Genomic DNA, 18579 nt, shown 5'->3' on the forward strand with positions numbered 1-18579 from the left:
CCTGTATGGGCCTGAAACTAACTCAAGCTAGGTGCTTTCCACATGGAGGTTAAAAAAAAAAAAAAATACACCTTGGTCAGGATTTCTAGCCCGCGCTTGCTTTTCACCCATTGAAGTGGCTGCAGAAGCATGGGCTGGGAGCATGGATGCTGAAAATCCTGGCCCTCATCTTCAGCCACTCTTGTGCAATTAATTACAAAACCATATAGGCTTGAATGCAAGTTACATGCCCACCTTCTATAGTCGCGAGCAGCATGAAAATTCTCGACCACTCCCCCTCCACCAGAAGAGGAAACTATTGTTGATTTAATGAAGCTTTATTTTGATATAAAACAATTAATAAGTCTTACAACCTTTGACAGAATTTCAATTGCATTCTGTGGTCCTTAAAAACAGCAATGAAATAAATAATAAATACAAAAATAAATAGGCTCGCTCAATACTTGCATAAACATAAATAAGACCAGATTTATTAAATACTTAAGGAATCTAAAGACCTCACCAGAGGTGCAGATAAATATAGGAATGAGCTCAACTTTATGATTTAAACACTTCAATTGTACCGCATCTTTGTTGAAATGAAATTTCTCCTTTTCTTCCCGTCACTGAACCTGACCAGTATTAAGTAATTTACTTACTTTACATTTTAAGTCTCCAATTTCACCATTTTCTACTAATTTGGAGGGAGACATTTTTCCCACACCACACTGAAAGTGAAACATGTTCAGCAGATCTCAAGATAAAACATGTTAGGTGGTCTTGCTTCTCCCAATTGCCCCCACCCTCAAAAGGTTGCGCAACAAGTAGTAAGTTCAAGCCCAGTGCTCTATAGAGCTGCATGGATGTAGCCAAGGTAACTAAACAGCCCATCTACAAATGCACTTTACATATTGCTACAACATGGTTTTCGATCAGCTTACAATTCCAAGATGTGGCAAGATGGTTCCATGTTTGGCTATCCCAAGAGACTGCAAACATTGTCCCTCCACTGAACTTTTGACTACTGACATTATCCTATCTAGTACCACAAGTTTACCTTAACGACAAACTGCACACAGCATTCTGTATCGAGACACAGCTCATCACTACAGCAGGCTGACGATTACTGTAAATCAATCAACATGGTCAAAGTGCTTTCTCTTGTTCAACTCCCTGCAAAGGCACTTGGATCTCACTACTGGAAGACACCAATATGCTGTTTACATCAATCATTTACAAGTCAGTAAGTCCATCTTTTGCTGAAACCACCATACAGGCCATTACAATGGCAACAAATCAGGATTTTGATTTAGACCCTAGCTTGGAGCATTATTTCAAGTCAAACATTACCAAACTTTGCCCAGTTGAGGTGTACCATCTTTAAGTTAAGCTGGAAGAGATTGCCTTGACAGGGTTTGGAATGTGTCTATAGCACCAAAGAGAACTATAGCTGTCTAGACACTCACTGATTTATTGAGCACTTGGTTTCTCAAGTTGATCACAATTCTGGTTTAATGACCCAACAGTGGAATGTGCACTCCATGCCTTCAATAAACCATATGCCAATTCTTTATTATATAAAATACAGTAAATTGTGATCCACCCACCAAACACTTTCTTAAAGCAAGTTTAGTTTGCCTTTTTGACCCATCTTTCAAGTTAAGCTAGTAAACTGTTCCAGCTTTGAGATTGTATTAACTCACATTTGACTGCACTCTGAACAAGACATATGCCCCATGAGGATGGAGTTACTTTTTTTTTTTTTTTAAAAAGTTAAAAAAAGTAGTTGGAACACATCCATTATATCTTCACTCTTGGCAAGCTCAAGGCAGAGTTTCTTAGACACCAAGTCTGCCTTGTGACTTATAGCAAGTTGGAACCATCACCACACAAAATTCTCTTCCTATGCCAGTATCAACTTAGCCACACTGGAGAGGCAGCTTTAATAGTTTTCTGATTCCAGGGTAGTAATTAGGAAGTTGTGCACATCCCATCACAACCCAGAAACCAAGAATATGGCATTCATTCTTCAAACCCTCACACCGAGGGAGTGGAGAACCAAACGAATGGCGATAATAGCTCAGTTGTGCATACACATCCTTCTCATTACAGTAGTGACATACTAACAGATGCAAGATTATAAACCAATAGTTAGACTTTAGATTCCACCCATCCACCAAACAGCAGCTAATTATAGCCAGACACTGGCCAGTCCGATACTATGCTCAGATAGCTCAGTATCTTGCACCCTGTAAAACTCCATAGTAGAAGTAATGTTAAATACTGTTTATGTCCCTCTCTTCTTCAAAAAGGTTTTTCTTTGATTCATATTTAAGAGTCAGCCATCTGCTGCTGCAACAGTTTCAGTGTGTATGTCAGACGATGGTGGAGTTCTTGTGAACAGCCTAGTTCCATTATGGTGCTCAGTTTGTATGTGCAGGCAACACGATCCTTGTTGATGTATGTAAGCAGGTAAGAAAGGTCAGCTTTGCACAGAATAAGCTTTGTATGATCATGATAAAAGTTAACCTGAGAAGAAAGAGGGAAAAAGTTTAGTACCTTTGATCCAATTTTATATACACAAACATGTTCAATGATTCTAGTGCTGGGGACTGGAAAAAATATTTAAACCAGGAGCGTTTGCACATGGATACAATGATTAGCTCTTAGTGCTCTCTCTAGTTCAAATTAGGCCTCAGAAGGCCCAATCCTAGCATCAGAGACTCTCTGCAATCCCAACAGAACGATTTCTTGCTAAGCGTAATGGACTTAATCTACCACTAGAAATGAAAGTGTCAGATGCTTTATGCCTTCCTGCCCCTACCAATTGAACCAAAGCTAGAAGAAACAATGGCATATCACCACTGCCACTTTCAAGATGCAAGGTAGGTGATGATCAAACTAGATTTTGACTTGAAAGAAAAAAAGTTTACCTGTAAAGTGCCATTGTTGAACAGCATCAATAGGGAATGATCAGTTTTAACCCACTGCAACAGGAACAAAGATGGATCTTGACAATCTTCAAGGAACGTCCTGGGCAAGTCACCTCCCTACAGAAGCAACAGTTGAGGTTTTTAATTTCTAATTTGCAAATTTAGAAGTCAAAATGGTTACTGGACTGAAATTTGTTTCAAGTACTTGTAAATATATATAAATAGTTAAATCTAAAGCCACAGGTCAATGACAAAAATGAAATGCCACAATTTTACACATTCTTTTGTCTTAATAGGGAGCTATAGAACTTCTAAATTCAGTTATTGAAACATTCTAGCTGCTGATTAAACCTTAGTCAGTCAGTGCTCTAATAGCCTTATAACACTGCCAAAAATGTCATGCACCAAGTTTGTAATTCTGGTTGTTTGGCTACCAAGGCTGCAACTCAAATGACATCAATAAAGCCATTACATTACTCACCTCCATCAAATGTTCCTCCATGTAGTTGGCAAAATAGCGGACAAGCGTCATCTGCTTGACCAGCTGCTCTGGAATTGCAGAGGCAGAGAAGGAAAAATGCTGGTTGTTATTGAGGTAATAATATACATTCCTGTGAAAAAAATGGGGGGAAAAAAAAAGTTCAGTGTCTGGGGATCATGCCATGCTTTAATAATTTGAATTCTACATCTAGACAGACTTTGAAACATGACAAATGCAATTATACAAAGCAAAAATGAATCGAGAAAAAACAAAGTCTTGGAGCATCAATTCAAAAGCAGAGAGAGAGAGAAGCAATGAAGCTGCATGCTGAGGGAACAAAAAAGGTTCTTTTGAGAAGGGAAGAGAACCCAGGAAGGTTTGATGCCAACAGCATGTCCAAATCCAACATTTAAGTGCATTGGACAAGTTTAGCTGCACAGGGGTTGGCTGGATATAGCTTTAGATCTATATAGGAGATAATCTTCAGAATAGGATGTTAGTGTTGGACAAAATGATTACCACTCACCTTCGGTCTGTGGAGAGGCTCATGTGGGTTCCATCATTGAACAGGACACCGATACTGCGATTAGACAACTGGTAGCCAAAGCCGTATTTATTGGAGTAGTCCACCCATTTGGTGACCCACAGGAAGGGTTTGGACCTGTGGAGGCTGTGTCCGACTGGGTTCTTTCTGGCTGCAAGAAAAAAAAAGTAAATTGTTTTAGTCTATGGCTTTGGTATATCCAGGCTAATAACATTGGTTGAGTGGAGCTACAAGGTTTTAGCCTAGAAGATATCTGGCTCGATTTCAGCTTTGGCTCAGTAGTATCACTCACCAAGACATTAGATCAAGGGTTCAAGCCCATGCCAAATACTGGAGCACCCAATCTAGGCTGACACTTCAGCACGGTCAAGAGGTGGCATCTTTCAGATGAGATGTTAAGAGGGCAGACCCAGTTTAGGAGGAGGGGAGGTGCAAAATATGCCACTATTTGAGGAGAGGGAGAGTTCTCCAGTATCCTAGCAAACATTTATTCTTCAGCCAACTAAACAAACCAGATTATCTGGTCATTTATCTCATGGCTGTTGGTGGGGTGTTGCTGTGTGCAAATTAGTTGCCATGTCTGCCTACAACAGTGACTACACTTCAAAACTACTTCATTGGCTGTAAAGTACTTTGGGACGTCATGAAAAAGACAAAATAATTTCAAATTCTTTCCTTTCTTTCTAGAAGACAGCAGGGCTGTTATCGGGCTCTATGCCACCCTGCAAGCTAAATATACGCTCAAGTAGAAAGCCAGTGCAAAAGAAAAAAAAAAAAATCAAAGATTCACGAGGTTTGGAAAAAATGAGATTAGAAACAAATCAATTCAAGATGCAAATAAAAAAAGTGAAAATTTCAATGTCATTGTTTCCACTAGGCAAATTGCTACACTGACGTTTTACGGCGCATTGATTTCAATTCCGAAAAAGACATGAAGTATACCTGATGGCATGGCTGAAAGACAGCTTTTGAGAACACGGGTAGCAGCATCTGCCACTTGCTGAGCTATGGGTCCCTCTTCAGCAGCTGTAAAATAAGAAGTACATTAGCATCCAGCAACTTCCAGGATATGGTTTCATCCACTGTTGCCACACTGATATCAGCACTTTTGGCAGACTGCAACATTCTGCATGGAAGTGAGGTTTTACTGGAAGAATTAATCAGACAGCTGGCTCAGTCTCAGATGGTTTCTTATTAAAGCAAGAGATCACTTAATTATGCTTAGTGCTGCCAGTAACAAAGTTCAATGACGCTTAAAGTGTGCTAAAAGAACAAAGTCCAGCTTTGTCAGTGTCAACCCTTGGATTACAGGAATATAGCAAAGCATGAGCCAAGACCCAAAGGGTTCAAAGAATAATAGAATACACAGCAAGTCTCCATTTATGGGATTATTAAAATAAACTAGCCATTAGTTTAGGATTTCTCTTCACTCCTGCCCCACAAAAAAAGCGTGGATGGGGAAGGGGAAGAAGAGAACGGCAAGCCAATCTGGGAAGTGGAAGGCAAGACAAAACCATTAAGCAAGTTTACATAGAATATACAGCACAGAAACAAGCCATGCCAGCATTTATGCTCTTCAAGCACAACACCGCCCCCACCCCCCCCCAAAACAGGCAAGAACATTCAGCTAGGACGACACAATCACTCATTTAATTGCTCAGTCACAAAAAGGGACCAACTCACTTTCATAGTTGGCACCAGCTGGTCCTCGACATGGTCCAATAGCAGATTTTTTTGATTTGTCCACTGCTGTTTCTATAGGAAAGGAGTTTGCAGTTTGGCCAGTAGGAAATGTATGCTAAAGAGGAGAGATATATAGTATTAGTGTATATCAAAAGAAATGTATCTTTTAATGACAAAAGTTTAAGGAACAAAAGACTCACTTGGCAAAGAAAATTAATTCTGTGGTTGCTACACTACTTTGTTCCCATTCTGGAAGCCAAATTATTGCCATTGCTAGGGACTGCATCTAGGCCTGAAAATAGTGACCAAGAGAAATGTGTGCAGAAACTGAAGTTTGGCTTAACAGGAAAAAAAACAAATTGCTTGCAACACAGTGATGATCAATGTCAGAGTTAGAGGTTAAGTGCAAGTACAGGAAGCCACAATGATTGACATAAAAGAGGAACATATTTCCTTCATCTCATTTTGCATATACTTAATTTTCCATGACTCACTGACCTCAAAAGAACAGAACATTTAGCATTAATGTTTACAGGCTTATTTCTGCATGGACCTGCATTCAACATTCGTCATTGTAGCTCTGCAGCATGTTGCAAGTATTGGTAATGCACAGTATGTCATAGGAAGCATATCTTGAGAAACAACTTCAGTTCTCCATCTGAGGGTAACTTAGTTAAAACTTGTTTCTTTACCACACTGAGAATGTATCAGGTGTTTGCTACCACAGAAAGAGGTGCAAGAGTTAGTAGCAGGAAGAGACTAGAAATATTATTAGAGAAGGTATACACTGTCAACTGGACAAAGGCCAGTCTAAATGGAGGAGTAGGAAAGCAAGAATGAAATGAGCAGAAAGGTACTATAGTCTGGACCCATTACAATTAATGTTCGTCTCACTACAATTTTGGTTAAGTGCATAGCACAAGTCAAGGATCAAGGGAATCAGCTATAGCAAACCTAGCAATCGAGAATATAGACAGACTAACAAGTTTGCTTTTACAAGGAGGGAAGGAAGAAAAGGAAATTGAAGACTTGCATAATTAATTGCCAAAGCTTTATGGCTGCAGCCATTTACTGGGAGATCTATGCCATGTATAAAGGTCCCTCATACATGTTAGGTCTTAGAGGATTGCAATTCTGGAGAGATTACAGAAAGTTAAACATTGAATTAGATTAGACCCAACAGTCCCATCATTTCTACCTCTGTTGCATTTTCAGTTTTGTAGCTTGTCTGTCTGTGGATGGAGGTCTTCATAAGATCTGCTGCAAGCTTGGAGATATCATCCTTCTCCACACAGATGGTTTTAGTATCTGCAATCAAGACACAAATCTTGATAAAAATTGAAGACAAAACAGCTATGCCAGCAGACTCATTTAATACAGATTGAGATATATTAGTGGCTAGAACATTATGCTTTGGTAACAAAGCCAAAGTGCAAGGAGGAAGCAAGGGTACAAAGATTCACTAGATATCAGGGGAAACTGAGAAAAGTTCAGTGCTAGAGACATTCCACATTGGAAAGAAAAATGCCATGACGATATCTGCAGTCTAAATAATCTTGCCCTCAAGAAAGAGCCAGATTGCAAGAGCCAGATTAGGCCTTCCAAAAACAACAGAATTATTATTAAAAATTCTAACAGCTTTACTGGCATACAAAAGCTTACACAATACAGAAAGGAATCTTAGTACACAGTTACTGAACATTTATTTAAGTCACATGTATTCACTGTAAATCATCATGTGGTAGAGGAAAGATAGAAGAATCATTCTAAAGAATCTACAAAGGCCGCATTTAAGTGAATTATGCAAATGAAATAGCGGAGCGGTCGAGGGCATTTAGGCAAATTGATGAGACTCCAACATGAGACTCACAAAGCCTTCTGCCCTGAGGCTAAAGAATATTTCCTTCTATTTCTTGACAGTGAAAGCTGCAAGGTCAAAAGGCTCCAAACTCACAACAAACTAAAGATACAGTTCAAGACCGGGGCTTTAAAATTACCCAGACATTTAGGCACAATGAACATACCCACATCACTAACCTTTGGATCTCTTTTTCCTGAAGAAAGCCTCTGTAAACTTTTGGAAGAAGTTTTTAGTGGGAGCTAGGCCACTCAGCTCAGGAGCCATTAGGCAGCTGCTTGGGTGGAGCATGTCAGGTATAAAGTCCTGAACAGAGGGGTGGGAAAAAGAAAATTGAGACATCCCTCACTCCCAAGTAGATACCACAGGTGAACCATTACATTCCAAAATCATTTAATCAAATTGGAGCTGAATATTCCCACTAGTTTAAAAGTTTAGAATTTAAATAATGTATATACTTAAGTAACCCTCAATTTTTTTTGGAATTAGCTCATTAATTTAACAGTACTCAAATTTTCCACGTAGAAATGTCTGTACACTTGGCACTGTATTGTCAAGCACTGTAGATGGTTTTTAAGATAGAAGTGGCAGACTTCACTGATGTTATTTGCTTTGTGGGTCGACACCATGCACTTCCCACCTCTCACTAATTGATCTCCAAAGTTATATACATCCACTAACAAAAAGGTAGTTTTCTCCCAGGTCACCAATAATGATTTACTACCACTGCTAGTGACTTGGGGAGGGGTTGCAAGGCAACTATTGAAAAATATTCTACAGAATGGTTTAGAAACTGCCACAGTTTATTTAAAATAAAATTAAGAATCTATTGCAATGATCAAACTTTATTTACATTCAGAACTATTGGGTATTTAGTCCTGCTTCTGGGGTTCATCCTGGAAAAGGGCCATGCAATGAGGGGCAGTGTTACCATTCAGATATTTTCTCCTCCCCCTGCATCAACATAGAATCATCCCATTTTTGGAAGTATCCTTACTTTTGTGAAAAAGTCATGGTTTATAATTTCATCTAGTGTAGGCCGCTGTTCTGGATTCTTCTTCAGGATGCTACCAACGAGGTCCTTTGCAGCAACTGAAAAAGATGACGGCATGGTGTACTCAACTGCTCGAATACATCTGTAGGTGTCTTTGAGGTCGGAGGTCTCAAATGGTGGTCGACCAAATAACATGGTGTACCTATAAACAAGAGAAAACCATTGATCATCCCTGGCATATTTTGTGCATTTCTACAGCAATAGCCTCAGGTGTTAAAATTAACTTAGCACTTGTGGCATTATAGCCTTGCTATTGCATGTGCGACAGTTAGGAGTTCAGACTGTACACAAGAGTATCTCAACCACTTTTTTTGAATCAGTGGAGGTTAAATGAATTAGCAGCAAGAGTTGCAGACTAAAAACCAACAAATTTACAGTCAAGTACAGTACAAGAAAAAACTGCAAGTGCTGAAAATCTGAAACAAAATGCTGGAATGCACAACATCTGGGTGCATGCCATTCAGCAGTTCTGGCAAAGACTTGCTCCCAAAACTGGGATAAGCCATTTAGGACTGAAGTGAGGAGGAGTTTCTTCACCCAGAGTGGTGAACCTGTGGAATTCTCTGCCAGAGGGCAGTGGAGGCCAGTTTATATATATATATATAAATAAAGCGGCTCTTCTGTCTGTCCTGATGTCTGTCTGTCCGTTCTCTATACGTTTGAAAGTTAGAGCGTACCGACGCGCGCGTCGACTCAAAAGAAAGCTTGCGATTCCGGACCGGTCATAGGCGTATTTACGTTTCGGCCGGACAAAAATCCTGCCCGCGGTATCCCAAAAACGTTCCGCTCATTAGCAACCGTGTGACGTCGAGGTCCACCAATCGGACGGTGGGTTCCTTCCTACAGTTGAGTGTCGAGTGACTTGACGATTGACCAATCCTACGCTTCGGTTACCTGACCGGTCGACCAATTGGTGTGTGTGGGCGGGCCTTATCCTTCTGAACCGAGGTGGGTGGCCGCCATCTTGATTTTTCACAATTTCCCCCCCCCCCCCACACTGTGTGTTAAGAAACTAAGGTAAATATTTTAGTGATGTGTTAGGGAATTAAATAACAATTTAATAGGGGAGGGGGGAGCCTCGGGAAATCGCGGGGGGGGGGCTCGCCCCGCCCGCACATGCGCCGCCCGCCCACAGCGGCCGTCCATCAGCCGCGCGATACCCAAGCTCCGGACGGGAGGGGGAGGGGGACCAAGCACCCCAAAATTGCCCTCGCAACGCGGGGCTCCCCAGCTAGTTAAATATATTCAAGAAAGAGTTGGACATGTTTCTTAAGGCTAAAGGGATATGGGGAGAAGGCAGGGACAGGGTACTGAGTTTGGATGATCAGCCATGCTCTCAATGAATGGCGGAGCAGGCTCGAAGGCCTGAATGGCCTACTCCTGCTCCTATCTATGTTTCTATGTCTTTTCTCGTTATAGATGCTGACCAACATGCTTAGCTTTTAGTTATTAAAAATACTGTGCAAGCAGTTCAGTTCCGGTTTGCAATAAGAGACCCAAGATCACCCATGCAAAACTGACTATGAAAATGAAAGCATATTACTAAACGAGTCTCACTACATCAGATTGCAAGGAATTAAAGAGAGTGAGGTGTTTGTGTTTAATTATTTGAAGCATAATGAAATTCCTCAAGTTTTGCTTTTACTGCATTAGGGCAATTCTTAAAAGTATTACTGGATTAGGAATTTTGTTCAGATACATAGATTTCCAAGATCTAATCTTGGCACCATTCCACCAGCTAACAACAGGTAATGAACTCTCAGCGCCGAGGATCCAAGCTACAAGAGCACCCTTGGCTTGTTTACAAGGTGATTTCCTTCTGCTGGGGAAAGGACAAGGGACGAAAGAGGAGTGGGATTGGAGAGTTCCCCACACAGGGAACTCTAGTGCAGGCTGCTGTGTGTTGACCTGAATTAATTCAGACACCAAAGGCTGCTCTACAAAAAAAAACCCTCAACAGAAATGCTACTGCAGTTAAAGGAGGAAGGGTTTTGGTTTGCTGAAGATTCATACACTCCTCAGATGTACTTTTCAGACTTGACACTACCACTTCAACTGAACTTCAATGTCAGCAATAAAGCTTTATGCACAGGAAGTAGTGGTTTGGCTGTTAATGCAAATAAACCTCATGGCTGCTCCAAATTGATCTACGGCTTTGTTAAAAATGGTCTCCACTTTTTCCCATAACTTCTGGTGGCTATGAGCTTTTGTACAAAATAAAAGTACAAAAAACAAACAACTTACATTACACAGCCCAAGGACCAGACGTCAGCCTCAGGACCATGACCTTGTTTGTTTAGTACCTCGGGTGCCAGATAGTTTGGAGTACCACAGATTGTCCTGAAAAATGAGTTAAGCCAAAATATTAAGTAAAACAAGTGGTTCTCTAACTAGTTTAAAGTCATAATTAAAGTCTTGCAGAACAAATCTGCAAAATCCTGAACAAAGCAAAGCCATGATAAAATTATGCAAGTTGGAGAATTTTTGTTGCGCTCAGAGGCAAACCAAACATTTAGCTCTTTACACCCAGATTAGATAACAGCCACATTCAGATTAGTGCTCCCTCCATTCTACTCCAATTAGTACACCTAGAACCTAAATGCATGCACTAGTTTTACATTTCACCACACCAGCTCCTGTGCACCACTGACTAATTGCAGACCTGCAACCATTAGAAATGTTTTACCCCCTATTTCTCCTCTTCACCCCTCCCCAAAATCTGGACTAGCTTTAAAACCAGATCATATCAGTAACAGTACAACCCAACCCCCACATTGTGCATTTGTACAAGACACACTAGTTACACACCTCTTCCTCTGATCGACTGGTAGAAGCTTAGTTGCCAAGCCAAAGTCTCCAACTTTAACTTCCATGTTGTCATTAACAAAGAAATTACCTAGAGAGATGCAAAAAAAAAAAGTTTGAACAAATTTGTGGCCACTAAGGCTACATTCATACAAATAGTTTTAATGTCCTCCAGGACTTGCTTTAATTGAAGACAAACTATTATAACTCGAGACACACAATTAGATACTGTCTGTATTAGACAGAGACACAAGGTGTTGATTAGACAATGCAAGTTGTACTGACTTTCCCTGGGAATGATTTTCTCTTCCTGAATTGATTCCTAGTTAGGGTACAGTTCCACATATCTAGTCACATTCCATCACCTCACCCAAATGGCAATTAATTGCATGAGCTTAGACAGGAGAAATGAAGCAGAGTCTAATCAACATATACTTTGCCCAACATCCACAAATGCATGCTTCCAGCAGGAGTCAGTGGCTATCAAATCAGGCCAATGTTCCCCTCCCGAAACCAGAGACATTGAGGCAAATTGTAGCACTCTTAGCCCCCAGTCTGCTGTCAGCTGGCATGATATCAGACCAATTAACAGCAGAGCAGGGAACTTGCCGGTGACTGAGACGTATGGCCCACCTAATCAATGCCTGAACATTGGCACACCTTAAATTTATGATTATACAAACCTAGTTTGAGGTCTCTATGAAGAATATCCCGACTGTGGAGGTACTTGAGGCCCAATATAATCTGTCTGAGGTAATACCGGACTTCTGGCTGTGTTAATGTTTTCCTTGCTTTCAATATATGCGCTAATGACTGAAAGACAACGAGAAATGCTAGTTAAGCCAAAAGAAAGCTGTACAGATTGTTACTTTACAGGGACTTTATATTCAGACTAGCAATGGAGACCAAGATTTATAACAATTCAGAGGCCAAAACTCAAGCAACTGCTGTTAAGTTGTTACATTTATATTTGTCCCATTTATATTTTTCCCCAATCTCATTGCCTTGTTCTTTGTGCTGCTGAATTGAATTAACTATTCTATGTATGGCAGTCATCAAAAATATTTCAAACTGTAAGCAATTCAATTGTGCAACATTTTAAAAGTTTAGATTCAGATTTCAAATTTTTGAGCACTGGTCGTAGACAGGGAACCCGGTAATCACTCACTAACGAATAGCAAGCCAAGTGTCAATAACCTATGTTTGGCTCAAAATTCTACTCACCTTGTGACTGCAGTGCTCTAGAAAGATATAAATATTTTCATCATCTTCAAAGTTATGGTAGAATTTCACTATGTGTTTATTGGACAGGGATTTGTGGAGCTCAATTTCCTTTTCAATCTGTAAAAGACAGTGCAAGAAAACAAGGTGAAACCAGGTGCCCAGTCATAACCCCCAGCTCAAAGCAATGTCCTACCTCATGTGCCACCCCCCCACCCCACCATGTTAGAGGTTCGCCTCAAACTATGCCAAATCTTCTGGTAGACTTGGAGAACAAAGTACTGAAGCTCCAAAATTTGTTTCTACAGCTACTTGTACATTTCTCGAGGAGGAGAAGCAGAGGTTTATTAAACCACGGAAGTTCTTCTTGACAAAGACTACATTAAGGTGGAGAATAGGATTATGGAGAAGTAGTTCTTACCTTATCTTTCTGGTGAGGCTTTGACACTCTGGAATGTGGAATAACTTTAACTGCATATATTCTGTTACTGGAGAGATCAGTCATTTCATAGCATCTTGCAAATCCACCCTAATAAGAAAAAACAACTTGGATGTAAGATTCCAGTGGTTCCAACTTCCAGCCTTTTCACATCTCTATATTACAGGGGTGGGGAATAGAGATGTAGAAGAACATTCAAACAGGCTATGATGTTCCAGTGCCATCTGAATAAAGCATGGAGAATTGCAATGGAGCACAGCACAATGGAGTAGCTACTATGACCGGAAAGCCCTGCAGCGGGTAGTCAAAACTGCCCAACGCATTACCGGCACCCGGCTACCGACCATAGAGCACAGATACCAGAAACGCTGTCTACGGAGATCACGGTCCATCATCAAAAGACCCTACCCACCCCAGCCACAGTCTGTTCGCCCTCCTGCCATCTGGGAGACGCTACAGATGCATTCACACCTGTACGACCAGATTTAGGAACAGCTTCTTTCCCAGGGCTGTCATCCTACTGAACTCCACAAATAAACACTAAAGCCTGCACATCTGCCAATGCACTTTATTATGGTTCTGTTTATGTTTATATACCACAAGCCAAATGTATGTTGAATGTTTAAATGTCTTAATCCAAATGTACACTCAGGAGCCGCAGGCCTATATTTCGTTGTACTGCACTTGTGCACTAACAATGACAATAAAAGTTGATTCGATTTGATTTTGATTCTACAGAATGATGCAGCTAGGTATATTAAATTGAGCTATTTTGACTATGTTCCTTAACTATCTACTCAAAAGATTTTAAAACTTGGTCAACCTATTCTCCATACACAGGTTGGGTTACATTTCTACTTTGAGACAGCTTTGGAAGCTATAAAAAGCTTGTTCAAGTTGGACACAAGTCATTTGAGCAAAGATTAAGGCTACAAACTATTAATACTTAAACCATTGGGTATTCCTATGTCAATTACGATTAGAATATTTTCGATCCTAAAAAAGCAAGAGTGATGCAGAGCCCCATCCCCAATCACTTACACAAACAGATGCAAGAATCTGTCCACATATCCCTGGGGGGGGGGGGGGGGGGGGGGGGTTTCCTTCTGCAGTATTTTGCGTTTTGCTCATCGACTTGGAATTTGGACAAGCTCCTCCAGGAAATAAGTTTGTCCAAAACCACAACAACTTGCATTTATATAGCGCCTTTAAAAAAGGTAGCAAAACATCCCAAGGCATCTCACTGGTGCCTGGATTTCAAGGGCAGAAAAACTGAAGATTTTCTATTTATGATACAGTATACAAATTTTGAAACCTTTCCATATCGACACCTTCAAGAGCTGTACATGGACCATGTATAGCAGGCACCTCAAAGCACTGGAGAGGTACCACCAACGCAAGATCCTGCAAATCTATTGGCAGGATAGGTGTACCAACATCAGTGTTCTGCTCAGGCCAACATCCCCAGCATCGAAGCTTTGACCACACTCGATCAGCTCCGATGGACAGGTCATATTGTTAGCATGCCCGATACAAGACTCCCAAAATTAGCACTCTACTCTGAGCTCCGGCATAGCGAGAGAGCCCCAGGTGGGCAGAGGAAACACTTCAAGGACACCCTCAAAGCCTCCTTGAAAAAGTGGAACATCCCCACCGACACCTGGGAATCCCTGGCCCAAGGCCGCACAAAGTGGAGGAGAAGCATCCGGGAAGGCGCTGGGAGCAAGCGGAAGCCAAGCGCAGGCAGCGCACGTCAACCCAAGCACCCCACCCACTCACCATCTGCCCCACCTGTGACAGACTGTAGATCCCGCATTGGACTCAGTCACCTGCAAACTCATTTTTAATGTGGAAGCAAGTCATCCGGTTCGAGGGACTGCCTAAGACGACGACATGAGCATCTCAGACGGCTTTACAGATGGTGTCTGAGAACGCTCCCGAGAAGCGCCTTGGGACCTTTTACTACGTTAAAGGCGCTATATAAATGCAAGTTCGCCAAATTCCGGTTGACTGCATGCAAGCATGACAGGTTAGATAAAGGAATTACTTTAAACTATGGCCCCGATTATATTTGACCAAGAGAGAAACGATGAGTAAGCGTCCTCTACTGGAATAGTTAGAGCTTCCCCATCATTCTTGGAAAGTGTTGGAAGGGGATTTCCGCTTCCAGCGGCAGGAATTCTGACTCGGGACACGTGGCAGTATGAACTGGCTGGGAGAGCGCTGATGCAACTTAATTATAGGACTTGAGAGGCAGGTTTTTAAAAAAAAACTGAAATGCATTCCCAAACGGATATTCAAAGATTCTCAATACCCAAAGTCAGTCCGATCAGAATTCTCACTCCCTACCGGAGTCATTCACATGGAAGCAGTGAGGTCATCTGGAACCTATCAATGATTCAGAACATTGCTCCCATCAAAGGAACAAGCAGCAACGTTTGATCTTCTATGTAGATACAAGGTAGCCTGCCTCATCTCCACAGAACCAGTCACCCCAACGTTAGCAAACCACTGGAGGGTCATTCATTCCTTTTCCATTCGCCACATTGCATCTCCCCATCCCTCCCAATATACTTAGTCCATAACTTCAGGATCTTCCTATAGATTAAGACCAGCGTTTGGTCATTAAGAAAAAAAATCACTCAAATATAATCTAAAACAGAAGTTCTGTATATTGGTGATTAATTACAAGCGTCTTCGTCTGGTTGTTAATTATTCTCCTTCAAACTTCGCTCCGGATCCCATATTCAGCCTATAACGTGCAAATGTCAACCTACATTCACACCCGGCTGTTTAATAATTGAACCACTTCCTAAAGTGGAATCAGCTGTGAATGACCCGCGAGAGAAAAATATAAAAACCAAGTTTGAATTACTCAAGAATAATGTACTCGAGGTAGAGTCTGTGCTTTGCCGCGAAGAACGGTGTCATTTTAGAAAAGGCAAATCGTAGACGCGTGCGATTTGCACCAAGACTGCAGGTTCCAAAATACATCACATTTTAATTGAACTTAAGATTAGTGCCCTTTTCCTTTAAAAATGGAATAATAAGCCTCTAAACTATCTACCAAAAGTCAGTATCACATAAATTGGACGAGTTTTTTTTTTTTAAAGTCCTCATTTAAACCTCTGCTCCACAGGTAACTACCATCTCATTCGTACCCCAAACACGAAATTCAGTAAATTAAAGATCTCTCAGAAATGGGCGAGGACTGCACGCAAATCGAATAGAACCGTTAAACTTTCAGCCTCTGGGCGAGATAAAGAAGCTAAAAAAAAAAACCTGTACTGCAGCAGTTCAGCCCCAGCCTGCTTTACTCTTAAACAAGCTGCTTTCTGGCACAGCTGTACCTTTCCGAGTAGCCGTCCTCGACAGTAGCATTTGCCGGTCTTTGGAGCGGTCACAATTCGACATAAATCAGTTCCTTCCCGGGCAACTTTAGGGTGAAGGCAGCCACCATCCGGACCTTTTTTAACTTCCGAATTCATTTTTTGGAGGAGGGAATTACTACTGCTATATTAAAACAAAATCCCCGAAGCTCCAGCCTCTCCACGCCACGACCAGAGCGCTATTCACAATCCGACCAGACACGTGGGGAGGGAATCCCTCTCGCTACTTTATAGCGCTTGGCTTCGCTGCTTGACGTCACAGAGGCAGGATTCCCCCCCCCCTCGAGGGCGGGGCTTGAGCTTCACGCGGCGCTCTCATTGGTCCCGCTCCAATCCGTCCGCCTGTCATTGGCTGGCGGCGGGGGTAAAGCTATTTGCATGTGGGTGCGCCACACTGTGTGGTTTCTGCTGGTGAGGTGGTGGGATGTCGCCAAGCAAACATCCGCCTGTTAATGAAATGGAACAAAACCAAATTTCCTTGCCAGGTCACGAAAAATGGATTGCTCACTAGATCATTTCACTGATATCATTCCCCACACACACCCCCACACACACCCGAAAGCTTGTGATTTCAAATAAAGCTGTTGGACTATAACCTGGTGTTGTGTGACTTCTTACATTTGTCCACCCCAGTCCAACTCCGGCATCTCCACACCACATTAATCTTGTATGTCAGCAGCACCAGGGAAAAGTTAGCAGTCAAAATGAATATTTAATAGTTGCTCACCGTCAGTTTCGCTCCCATATCAAATTGCTGATTCTTGGTAAATCAGAATATTTTAACCGGATGAGTGCAACGAACAAAACACCACAGATATTATAAAGGCCAGAGGAGTCAAAATGCAACATCTTATAAAAGTTATTACTATTACAGAGGATACACCGGCATGAGTACCAACGCCAACGAAATGTGCATTCCCTCAGCTGCTCTCGTGTGCAGGCTGTCTCAAAGTAATTTGCATGAAATAAGCGTAGTGGACGCGGAGTAAACGGGAAAAGGGGATAGTGAAGAGCTTAAACCATGATAAAAGAAAATTTGAGACTTTTGAAAGTAAGGAGGGAGTGACAGAGCAGAGGGAAGTAGGTAGGGAGTTCCAGAAGAGCATAGTTGCTGAATGAGCGAGTGGATCAGGAGTCGAGAACCCGCGCGCTGTCAATGGAGTAGGTAATCCATCCGACACTGGAAATCACTAAGTCCAGGTGGGAGTGGAGGAATTGGAAAAGGAGGATGTGAATTCTGAAGTGAAGTCGCTGGGCACAGGAAGAAGTGGACCTTGGGGAGGATAGGGTGATGGGAGTGACTGGCTTTGTGTGAGTGGAACGCTTTAAAAACGTCTTCCTGCACCAGGGCAGCTAAAACAAATACACGTTTTGTTGCTGCCGAAAATCATGCAATGCTTTGAATAAGTTGTAACTTGTGGAGGGTTGATGCAGGGAAACCAGGTAGAGAGCAATATGGTATACTTTCCATACATTGGGGAGGAGGTTACATTTTTAATCATTTTATATTTTTCTCAATTTCTCTCTGCTGACAACACTGAATATTGCTGGGATACAGTTCCATGAATGGCAACAAACCTCCAATACGATCATTCTTCATGTGTGAGTCGAGACAATGCATGTTAGTAGACTATTCAACTGCAGGAGCCACGCCCGATTCTTTTCTCACCGGGGGTTCACTCACACGCACTTGCAGAAAGATTCACTCGTTAGCAATTGGGGTGGGACCCCAGGCTGATTCCCCCCCCCCAGCCTAAGATTCTGAGGCCAATTTTGCTACCATACCTGAGTTCAGCTAACTGAACACAGAGAGGGGACCTTCTCATTCAGGTGGCTCAGTACCACATACTGAGTACACACAGTACCCAACACAGACTGGGAATTGAACTGAGATCTATCCAGGTGTGTATGGCTCACTTACCCACTGGCCAAACTAGCTGAGCTGTTCGGGCAATCTGGCAATCTATTATTTAGCATGATAAATGGACTATCTTGGTGCCGCAGTCAGTTGGAACTCCATCTGGCTGTGTTACAGAGTGAAAGAATGCAGGCTCGAATCCAAAATCTTCACCACAATGAATTTGCGATCCAACCCCTCCCCCCATAATCACCTATGGATGAAGAATGAATATCTTTGGATCCTTGTTCTGTGTGTGAAAGTTGTTAGAATTTGAGCAAAAGCAAATACAATTT

The 18579-nt window shown here is 41.8% G+C and overlaps 1 protein-coding gene across 1 annotated transcript; it reads right to left on the reverse strand.

Annotated features, from left to right (window-relative positions):
- Positions 1-298: 298 nt before the first annotated feature.
- On the reverse strand, positions 299-16596 carry plk3 (polo-like kinase 3 (Drosophila)). Its single transcript, XM_085983137.1, has 15 exons — positions 16348-16596; positions 12980-13087; positions 12562-12678; positions 12021-12150; positions 11341-11428; positions 10777-10872; positions 8476-8674; positions 7658-7784; positions 6819-6928; positions 5621-5735; positions 4880-4963; positions 3920-4088; positions 3394-3523; positions 2913-3029; positions 299-2508 (listed from the first exon to the last, which is right to left on the reverse strand). Exons 1-15 carry the CDS (start codon positions 16483-16485, stop codon positions 2311-2313), a joined length of 1926 nt encoding a protein of 641 aa, XP_085839263.1. The 5' UTR covers positions 16486-16596; the 3' UTR covers positions 299-2310.
- Between the last annotated feature and the right edge of the window lie 1983 nt (positions 16597-18579).

Source organism: Somniosus microcephalus, chromosome 3 (genome assembly GCF_052327205.1).
Source record: "Somniosus microcephalus isolate GS21.2 chromosome 3, FLI_Smic_1.0, whole genome shotgun sequence".
Lineage (NCBI taxonomy): Eukaryota > Metazoa > Chordata > Chondrichthyes > Squaliformes > Somniosidae > Somniosus > Somniosus microcephalus.